We start from the raw sequence: 11,572 nt of genomic DNA on the forward strand, positions 1-11,572 counted from the left end.
TCCCTTCCAACCCAAACCAGTCTGTGATTAGACAGAAGGTCCATCTGGCCCGATACTCAGTCTCCAAAGAGGACAATCATAAATGTCTAGAGGAGAGTACATCAGCAGTGCAGGTCTACTTCTGCCAGCATCCTAGAGGTGCTCATAGGCCTCAATGGCTAGGACCGGCCTCCCCTGAGACCTCCACCTCCACCCACACCATCTCCTGCCAAGGCCCAGTGCAGAATCTGACATTTGTTCTTGTTCAATTTCATGCCACTGATGATTGCCCAATGCTCTGATCTATCTAGATCCCTCTCCAAGGCCTCCTGTCCCTCGAGAGAGTCGACAGCAGCTCCTAGTTCAGTGTCATCAGCAAACCTGCTAATGGTGCATTCAACTCCTGCATCCAGATCATTGATAAAAATACTGAACAGAACTGGCTCTACAACTGAGCCCTGAGGAACACCACTGGTGACCGGTCACCAGCCAGATGTAGCCGCATTCACTGCAACCCTTTGAGCCCAACCCATCAACCAGTTCTTCACCCAGCACACTGTGTATGTACTCATCCCACAGCTGGAAAACTTGTCCAGAAGGATGCTCTGAGGGACAGCATCAAAAACCTTACTAAAATCCATAAAAACTACATCCACCACCTTCCCTTCATCCACTGGGCAGGTGACTTCATCATGAGAAGATATTAAACAAGATTTCCCCTTTCTGAACTCATATTGACTATGTCTGTATACTGCATTGTTCTTTAAATGCCTTTCAATAGCACCCAGTAGGATCTTCTCCATAATTTGTCCAGCTACTGAGTTAGACTAACAGGTCTGTAGTTTCCCAGGTCTTCCCTCAAACACTTCTTGTAAACTGGAATAATGTTGGCTAGCTTTCTATCAGTGGGGACCTCCCCAAATTCCCAAGATCTTTGGTAGGTGATTGAGAGAGGTCCTGCTGTAACATCTGCTAGCTCCTTCAGGACTCTGGGATGAATCCCATCAGGCCTATCATCCCATCAGATGTTTCAAAACCAAGTTTGGTTTCCATTTCAGCTCTGTGGCTTGTCTCATGTCTACAGCATGTTCCTAACTAGAAAAACTACACAAAATAAGCTTGCATGAAACATGAGCCCAGTTACCCACATCACCCATCTTGTGCTAGTCCTGGCTATTCGTTTGTGGAATAAATCTGAATTTAGGAATTAGAGATGTTCAGAAAACCTCCTATGAAATGATATTCCAGGACTTAGCAAGTGTTTGCAGCAGTACTGATACTGGCAGAGCAGGAGGCAAATCTTAAAATCCTTACTTAATATTTTCTTAGTTTTGATTGAAACAGAACTCCTGCTAAAACAACAGGAGCTACCCAGGGAACGTTGGGCAAGGCCTGTTCTCCACTTACTGATTTTTGGTTCCTATTTCACCATTTATTTATTTTTAATGCTTTTTTACTTCCCCCCTTTTATTAGCCTGAAACAGCTGACAAACCACCACCTGAGGCACATACAAAAACAATTACACTGTTAGGCAGCAATTTGTGGTCTATGACATAGGACCACTTAACTTTGCTCAAAACTGCATGATATTGATTAAAAATAAAATAAAATAGAACAGTCAGGAAATAAAGAATATGGAATAGGTGCAGTGCTTCCAGCTAAGTGCTGCTTCCTTTCTGCTCAGTGGTAATTTGTTAGACTAAGTGTTGCACACTCTGAGGTGGGGTGACAGAGAGCACGCTGCTTACTACATTAAGGAAGCAGTTTCCATCTGGAAGGCAGATACTACCTGTGCAGTGTGACACGCAGCGCATTACAACTCAGTGAAATACTGGAGTACAGGCAGCAGATTCATAAACAGGGAGAAAAACGGGTATTAACATCATGATCCATGAGATTTGGGATCAAATATGTACTGAACTTAAACAGCAGTGTCTTCTTATTAGAAGAGCATAGTGGGTTGTCAAACTGTCTCTTTAGAAATGTTAAGCAGACGCTTAATGTTAAGTTACTGCTAGAGAATGTTGGAACTGCATATGTTGCTTCAAAATGCTCATCCTTAACAGGGAAAAGCACTTACATCCCCAGCACACATTTTTTCCTGGAATGCATGTACACACATTAGTGGTTTCTGTCTTTCTGAATCTGCAGATCCTTAACAAAATTTCAGGGAAGATGTGGAACTCTACATAGGACTTCAACCTGCTGATGACAGGCTTGCTTCTTTTGGGTACCTTCTGCAGACCTCAGAGAGCAGAAAAAACCATGGCTAGAGAGGCACAGCTAGCTGTATATCAAGAGACCCTAATATCACATCTGAAAAGCAGGGAAAGCTGTTTTCTCACATCCAGCTGAACTCTATTCCCACTGAAACCAATGTTTGCTTTACCACTGATGCCACTATGACACCTGAATAGAAGCAAAAGGGCTTTTGAAAGCCCCACCTGTGAGATAAAGTCAGAATAATTCAACTAAAAAAATAAAAAATCAGAAAAGGTGAATATAGAAAGACTGAGACTACAGAGATGAAACTCCCTTAAAATTAACTAAGAATATAAAGCAAGTAAAGTAATTGGAACTTGTATGGAGAAGCCACTACAGACAGTAACATTCTGCAGTGTATTTGGGCAAATAGTGAGGGAAGATACTAATTGGTGGCAGTACTGTGTTAGTGCAAACCGTGCTCATCTTAATGATGAGCCCATGTATCAATGTGTTTCTAATCTGCTGCAGAGCTGGCTTTCTCGAAGGAGATATAGCCCAGTAATTCCCTTACTGCTAATCTAATTTTGCTACCCCTGTCAGTAAAATAAACAGCATCAGTAACAACTGAAAGTCAGGTAACTGTTGTGCTTTCAGTGCACTCAGTTGTCAGGGGCTACAACAAACCACCCTGGCTGTGGGCTGGGTGACATTCAGCCCCACCATCCCTCAGTGTGAGGTTCCACGTGAGCATCACCCTGGCTCATTCCAGCACTATCAAGGGATGACTGAAATGTGGGTCAATCCTGAGGGAAATCCTGGCCTCAGAAAAGTCAAAGGGAGCTTCACTACTGACTTTAATGGGATGAAGATTTCACCTAACAGGATTATAAAGGCTACAGCTTCTCTGACAGAGATACAAAATTAGTGAACACAGTAGGGCAGAATTTCAGTCAGGCATTTGATACTGTGCCTCATAAAAGCCTGCTATAAATACCGACTCACACTAAGACAGGAACACTGCTGCACTGATTGAAAGCTGCTGGCAAATGGCAATGGATCAAGCTGGGGAGAAGTGTCTGTGACAACAGTTCTCAAACTTTCTTCTTGTATCCTAGAGGAAAGCACAGTCTGTGCCTCCACACGATCAGGAACACTGCCAAAGGACACTTCCCACCCACCAAAGCAAGGGGTGCTTTACCATAAGATGGAGAGATGATGCCCTGTGTGAGGCTGAGCCGTATCACGCAGGTGTTTGCACCCAGTATTGTGACTGACCCAAAACAGCCTTGGAAGCATCACTGTCTCCTACCCCGGGATCCCAGCTGGCTCCTGCTCTGAGACCCCTGTCCTGGTGGACACAACATGACTGCACTGACCCTGCTGCTTGTTCTGGAGATAAACTGGGAGCAGTCTGCATGGCGTTCTCTGACTGAATTCTGCCTCCATTAAGGTGCTGTGAAGTTCTGCTACCAACTCCAAGGGGAGCAACAGTTTCTGACCCCTGCTGTTTCCTTCTGCTCCTGCTTTGTGATTCCACTTGCCTCCCTCTCTGGCCCACATCTTGTGGGTGCTACTGCATCTGTAAGTGTGCTCCTGCATCAGCCTTTGCCTTCCTGCCACACTCCCTTGCTCTCTTTCCTAGGGCTTCTTCTGTATAAAAAACATAGAACCCTGTGAAAAGAAAAATTCAGGATAAAAACTTGGCAAAGCTGTCTTAGCTTGCTAAACAGACTTCCAGTGAAATGGAAGAACCTTAATGTCTACAATTATATTAATAAATAATAACTATGATATCTGTAATATAAAGGCTCTGACCTTCCATCATGAATGTGAACTTAAGTTTTGCTTTAGACTTCAGCAAGTATTTTATAAGGGCAGTTAATGACAGAACAAGGGGAAATGGGTTTAAACTGAAAGAGGGGAGGTTTAGATTAGATATTAGGAAGAAGTTCTCCACTGTGAGGGTAGTCGGACACTGGAACAGGTTGCCCAAGGAAATTGTAGATGCCCCGTCCCTGGAAGTGTTGAAAGCCAGGCTGGATGAGGCTTTGAGCAACCTGGTCTAGTGGAAGGTGTCCCTGCTGATGGCACGGGGGTTGGAACTGGATGTTCTTTAAGGTCCCTTCCAACCCAAACCATTCCATGATTCTGTGATTCTAACTAGGCACAATCTGAGCACATGATGCTGTGCCACAGCAAAACACCCCACTGGACCACTACTCTTGATTCTGGGGGTCAGTGCTGCATTTGTGAGACACCCAGGGAACTTGAATACTGCTTCTTCCTCCACACTCAATCTAATGAGTGATCGAGGTAAGTCATGTTGTACCTTTGTGCCTCTGTTTGCCTTCTCTGTCCTTTGTGTTCCATGAAGAAATTGATCTTCTTTGTAAATTAGTATGAAAGGCAGGAGTGAAAAGAGCTTGTGTCAGAGCCAGGCAGAAGAAAATAAGGTAATGTGATTATAAAAGCAAGTATTGAAAAAGGCAAAAACACATCTTTGAAAGGTTGTTACACAAGAGCCATCCTCCATCTGCACTGGAGTATCAGCCACAGAGTACACTGTGTTAACCACAGTTGCTCTGTGCTTCACCTTTCAGCCTGAGAGCTGAACCCATTCCCTGGCCCCTGGGAACACACATTCCCTGAGACCCCGGGCTGGGTCACTGTTATGTACTGCACCACAGCTGACTGTGGAATGAATGGTCATGCTGAGGAAAGCAAACAAGACAGCCTGCGAGGTCCTGGAGATCACTTTCAGTTATGAGAAAGCTTCTTTATTTTTATACCTTCTGTTTAACTACTAAACCTTTTGTTTGAAAGCCACAACAGCAGAGAGCATACTGCAGGCATAGCACAGAGACATCAAAGCAGACAGAACAGGCAGCAGCAGGACATGTCTTCCAGAGTATCATAAAGAGAAACCTAGACGAGCTCCTGCATTTCAGCCAGGAATAGCTTCAAAAGGCCACTTTGGCACAGAGTGTAAAGTAAACTCGTCTGGAAGTGGGGTAGAAGTGTGTGTCCCTAGTTGAATCAGAGAGTTTCAGGGACTGCACAGACTCTGGACATTTTGGAAAACAGAAGTTTTTTTGAATACCTCAAGTTTGTTAGCATGCTTTTAGGAATGGAAATTGTCCTTGTGCAGGAGATTAAAAACACGAGCCGTACTAAACCATGTTCAGAGAAAGGAGCTACAGGGAAGGCAACTGAACAGGTCAGGGCCGTGTATGTGCTCAAGCAGGTGGTGCTTTCAGGACAATGAGACTTGAAGAAACTATAACCTTAGTCACAGAAGCAGAGAAAATAAGCAGGTAGCTTAATAGATGTGGGAGATGAATAAAACTGGATTATGGACCTTGGACTAAAATCTGGGCTTGATACCTGACTTTGTCAATGACCTCCTGTGCCTCCTGGGCGATTCTCTTGGTTGAGTTCCCTCCTCAGTCAGCAAAGTCAGCAGTCTGTGTGGAGGTGGAGGAGGGGATGATACACAATTTTATTTCCATTCCTGATAGGGAAGGTTTTTTTAACTATGTGTTTTCAGCTCCCTCCCACAACTGTTCAGGCCAAAGACACTGGAGTAATCACGTCACTAGGGACAATACTTCAAATTCAAAGCAGAGAAGCAGCTCCTTCCCTCACTGCAGTGAACACAGAGCAGGAAGCTCAAAAAGCTCACATCTATCATTTCATACTTCCAAAAGCTCTCCCCAAAGCCATGGGAAATACAGCCATACCAAAAAGGTTCCCACATCTGCTGGTAGCTGCTGAAGGATGCCTATTCAATAGCCTATGGCATCCCAGAAGCCCACAAGCATTCCAGCCCACCTCTATTTTCCAATGCCATCATCATTCAGAGGCCAGAACACTGACTTCCTTCAACATGGGAGGAAGGAATGTAGCTTTCCCCGAGCTGCTCGAATGTGCAGGTCCCTACTGAACCAAGTCAGAGTGTGCATCTGTGACCATTTCTACTTCACTTTTACTTTCCATGTGAGCAGCTTTGTGTCTGGCATGAAAAAGTAAGAAAGTGTTGTCTACACACATGATTTTTTTGCTGCACTGGCTTGAAGAAAGACCGGTAGCCTCATTAAGAATCTGCTGCTTATTTGAGAACTTTTGCTATTCTCATGGAAACAAATTCAGACCCATTTCTTCAAGGGCCCTGGGAAACAAGCAGGAGCAGTAGGGCTCTGCTGCAATGAGTCCCATGTTGATGCAAACACTCGACTCTTGGTGCAAAAGTGCTGGAGGAGGCATGGCATTAGCGCTCTGAGAAGGGACAGTAACATCACAGAAGGTGCATTGACTATTTTTCTCCCTGATGACCCTGTTCACAAACATCCCTATGATTCATAGGCAAGGATCAGTCTACATTCAGCTGTCTTCATAGTGATCTAAGAGATGGAAACAGCCATTGGATGCAACTGGCCAGAAATGTCGGTGCCTTCCCACAGCAAACCTCAGCTTGGAATCACCAAAATAAAACCTTATGATTAGAGGTCACATCTGGTGTGGGAAGGAGGATGTGAGTAGGAAAAAAATTGGATTTACCCAGCCTGTTATAGCAACATCAAACTGCTGTATCAGAGCATACACTGAACATTCCCACAGGAATTATCAGCGATGGAAGACTGACGATGCCAACGTGTTATTAAACGGTCATCATTTGGCTCAGAGTCAACATCTTGCTGAATTGAAAGGGTTGATGAACAGAGGTCCCCTCTATATTCTCAGAAGTGTATCTGTCCACATGTATTTGTGTGTAAGATAAGAGGTTTGAGTCAGACTTTTTAATTTTCTGTCTTTCTTTCCTTTTTTTAAATGAAGACTCAAATTGATGGAGCTACCACAGAGCTTCTGATGCCTACCAACCAAACTCTGGGCTCTGTTCCTGCACAAAATTCCCACCCTTTCTACACACTTACCATAATGGTGTGATGTGGGAATAGGGCACGGACAGACTTCACAAACTCCACAAAGTGCTCTGAATAGCCGTTTGCCACATCCAGGCAGATGTATCTGATAAGTGGAATGGCCTCTAGAATACTTGTTAACTTGTCCAAATCAGCTTTTCCACTACCTGAGCTTGCTGCTACATGCTAGAAAGACAAGGAGAACAAAAGGGAATAGTAGTTTGTAAAAACCAGGATAAACACACTTTGTACATCTTTTTCTGTATAGTCTTGGGAGGACTTGTGCTGGAAACTAGTGAAAATCATACTATATAATAAATACCTTCCTGGGAATATCAATGTGTTACTTTTGTTTCATTTAAAGGCTCTGAAGTAAAGCAAAATTAGCATTTTATCAGCTCTTCATTCTCATAGTAGATTCTTATAGGGAAATACAATCACATGAGATGGATGAGGGCTTAGCTGTACTTATACTGACATAAACACAGTAGAAGCCCTAACTTGGTATATTTCCAGGAAGGCAGAGTGGCAAAATTTGAGGCACTGTCAGAGAATGGAATCTAGATCTTTAAGTTCACAAAACACTCCCCCTGATCTACGGAATCACAGAACAGTTGAATTTGGAAGGGGCCTCTGCAGATTGTGCAGCCCAACCCCCTTGCTCAAGCAGGGTCAGCTACCATTGCAAACAAGTAGATTTCTTCTCCCTTTGTCTTCCTATGAGTTCTTTCCAATAGAAAAACAGTTTCTCCAGCTGCTGGCCCACAAAACCTCTGCAGAGATCCAAGGTCACAGAGCAAGTCAGTATTTAATCACTAGGAGATCCTACTCCAGTGATTATGAACCACAAATAAGCTAAGTGCCAAAGTGTTCGGACACAGGATATTGCTGGGACCACTTTCTACTCTATAATGGCATATAGGCAACCTGATGAACTAAGTGATAGTCTGGCTTTCAGACAGTCCTGTAATCAATAGTCTTTATAATATAATTCTAAAATGTGCCACAGGTAAATATACAATACAACTGTGTGGTATTCTTTACCATACAGAAAAAAGTTTCAAAACTGCACTAACTCCAAGGAGGAGAGGAGACAGCCAGGCATGCTCTTACACTGCCTCTCCTGATCTAGGTGCCTGCCAGGAGAACACTGGAGAAACCTGGGTACAAAAAAGCTGGAACTTAAATCAATGTTTAAATTTACTAAATGGTGTTTCTCTGTAATGGCTGAGGCTAGGACCCCGTGAACAAGTGAGGCAGCACAGCTAGCAGTAGTACAGTGTGAGTAGATAAATGGCAGACATATATGCTCTGACAACTTTCAATGCTCATCCCTGCTTGGGATGAGCCCCAGAAGGGCTCCAGGTCCACTTGCACACCTGATAGCAAAGACCTTGCCTAGCACAACGGCATGCAGGGCCAGCTTGTGGTTTGATTACTCAAGGCTATTCACATGTGTGGTCTTGGGCTTCTCCCTCACCAGCACTCCCACAGCCCCCAACAGCAACAGAAGCACAACAGTTAGAGCTATTCCCAAATAATTTCTTCTTCCTTGTTCAGGATACTTCTCTGTTTCCATTCCAGGCATATATAAACTTTGCTTTTTCACACTGTAATATAAGCACTTTCATAATGGACTCACATAGCTATTATTTTTAAACCAGGACAAGCCACTTCCCTTGATGCATTTAAGAACAGCAAATATCTTCATTCCCCAAAACCTCACTTGACAACAGTATTCCCAAGAGACTCCAGCGTATGTGAGTTCAGAACAAAGCAATAAACCATAATAATTTACAGTATGAAAATGTACCTCAAGGCATTCTGGGTGATTGGCAGCGAACAGTTTCCATTCTTCCAGAGAATAATGCTTGTGAATTGCAGTGAACATCGCATGCTAACAAAAATAAGAAAACTGATATTAATGTCCAAGTTAGTCATCTCTCCCTCAGCTGCAGAATAACAAGATATCAGAAATTCCCATCTTAAGTATAGGCTCATCCTGCTCAAAAGGAACAGTAACAGTGAATAACAGACCAGATAACTCCACATGGCTCTGCAAAGGTAACTGAGCATACCTAGCCAACCTTTCAGGACCAGGTTTCTCATGTGTTTCTTGAATTTACAGTCAATATTTTGAATATGCTTAAGCACTGAAAGAAATTAAGGTGAGCCTTGAGACCAGAGGCTAATTAACTAGTGACTCCTGAATGCTGCAGCTTTAGCCAGTAATCTACACTCCCAAAACCACTGTCAGCTAGTTTTTTGGGTTGTTTTTTTTTCTGGAAGGGAGCATGATATAGACCTCAAAAATTAAGCTCCAGAAGTTCCACCTGAAGCTGAGCTACAGCCAAGATGGAAGCTTCCCAGTAAGCACCTCCACTGAAACTATCTACCTGGAGCCCTGTCTCTGGTGACTGTATTGCTGTAAAAGCACAGCTGCCTTGCAGTGAAACCACAGCTTCTCCTTCTGGATTTTTTTAACTCATGCCCCCCTGTTTTCCAACAAACATAGATTAACTAACAAAGGCTGCTCAATGTCACCCAGCAGCTTCCCAATTGTTGGAGAAATGAGAATCAAGACTTACTTTTGCCATAACCACAGCCATTTCAAATGTCCCCACTGTGTCCATGTTTGCCACTATGATGGGAATTCCTGTGTACGTCTGCTTGGAGTTGCGGAAGGTGAAGGTCCGTGTGAGATCCACCTGCAACGAAGAGGCACACATTCTTTTAAGTAATTTATTGCAATCTAACAACAGTTTTGCCACTGACTTCAGATATAGCAGGTTTGGACACTGCTTCTTAATTTTCTTCACATTTCCTGTTCTTCCTCCTTTCATTCTACAATTACTTCATTTTATTTTGTTACAACTTCTGCCTTCCAAATAAGAAAGAAAATATAAAAGTAATGTTTTCTGTGTTAAAACAAGTTCTTGCTGAAGAAAAATAGAATCAAAATTTAAAAAAAAAGAAACAAGTCAGAAGAGGTCGGAAAGGAAAGAAAGGAAAATGAGGACTGGGAATTATTTTATACAGAAGTAACCTCAGCTCTTTGTTTGTCTGCCTGAGAAACCCAAATTGAAGTCCTAACTCCACTGAAGTCAGAACTGGGACTCCCTCTGTCTCCAGGGCATAGAGGGCTTTGTCCCAATCTTTAATGTAAATGACATTAAATGTAAATAAAGCAAGCTCTTACTTTTGGCTGTGGTTACCAGCACTCTTGCCATGCAATATTAACAATCATATCCTGGTTTATTAAACCATGAGACTGCTAATTTCTAAGTTAATTTCTTACAACTGTGTCAGCCTTCACCTTCGAAGTTATTTCTCCTTCAGCACCCTCAAATGATCATGGTAACATCAGGCATTTTGTTCCTTACATTTGCAAAAGGTAATACCAAATTCTGAGCAGTTCCCACTGGTCTACTTAGCATCTTGCAAAGGGGGGAAATAAAACCTCTAAGAAATGCACAACTGTAAAATATTAGGTTAGTCTCTTTAGAAACAGTGAAAATGGAGGCTCCTTCATAAGTTTTCATTACTCTTCACTTTAGCTTTAATCCAGGCACATTCAGACACCTGAACTGAACTCCATCAGCAGAAATGAAGCAATATAAAACAATACAGGACTTTGATTATTTATTTACAACATTATTTTGAGCACTGTCATATCGCAGGCTACATTCTGATCGATTAATATGTTGGGGGGGTTTATTACTCAGTGACATATTGTGAAACAGGTTCTCATTTTGTATAAGCTCATAAGGGAAAGGTCACTTTGGTGAACAAGCTAAAATACATCTTCACAGAGACTCACTCTTCTTCCCACTTACTATCAGAGCGGCCTAGCTCTCCACCCAGCACTGATGACATCATATTCTTATGGGAAATTCAGCTGCAGCTAACAGGAGAAAATAGTATGAAGAAAATAAGTATGAAACTATAATGTATTTTACTCCTTTTTAATGCAATTTATTAACTAAAACCAAGGAAAGAAAATACAGAGTATCACCCAACCAGTTCTACACAGACAATAGCACCAGAACCACTGCCTTACAGTTTTACAGAGGAAAAACATCTCTTTCAAAGGAACTTAAGAAAGAACTAGAGAAGAAGAGTATTTTAAGAACAGACTGAGGCAAGATGCAAAGCTATGCAGGGAATACAAGGCCATTACTCTTTCAGTGATTCTCACCTCTACTTACTGTAACTTCTCCTATGGACTTCCTTTAGCCAGCTGGCCAGATGGATCTCATGCAATTATCCACACAACTGATAGCACTGTAACATCAGGCTTGAGGGATAATTGTGGGGCTTCCCCTAATGAGGCTTTTGTTTTATAACAACAGGAGAAATGGCACACTGGGTTGCAGATATTTATGTGGTGCCCTAAGTTCTCCAAAAAGCCAGTACTAGATGTCTGGGAAGGGAACATAAGAACGAGGCAAGTTTTGAGAGACTCTTT

General features: G+C 42.7%; 1 protein-coding gene across 1 annotated transcript; it reads right to left on the reverse strand.

Annotated features, from left to right (window-relative positions):
* Positions 1 to 7,116: 7,116 nt before the first annotated feature.
* On the reverse strand, positions 7,117 to 9,812 carry LOC104526716 (GMP reductase 1-like; the record flags this gene model as incomplete). The annotated part of the gene is made up of 3 exons (XM_010170251.1): positions 7,117 to 7,290; positions 8,918 to 9,001; positions 9,693 to 9,812. Coding segments are annotated over 3 exons (378 nt in total), but the record flags the coding sequence as incomplete, so codon positions are not given.
* Between the last annotated feature and the right edge of the window lie 1,760 nt (positions 9,813 to 11,572).

This window comes from Antrostomus carolinensis, unplaced genomic scaffold, assembly GCF_000700745.2.
Source record: "Antrostomus carolinensis isolate BGI_N321 unplaced genomic scaffold, ASM70074v2 scaffold9816, whole genome shotgun sequence".
Taxonomy (NCBI): Eukaryota; Metazoa; Chordata; class Aves; order Caprimulgiformes; family Caprimulgidae; genus Antrostomus; species Antrostomus carolinensis.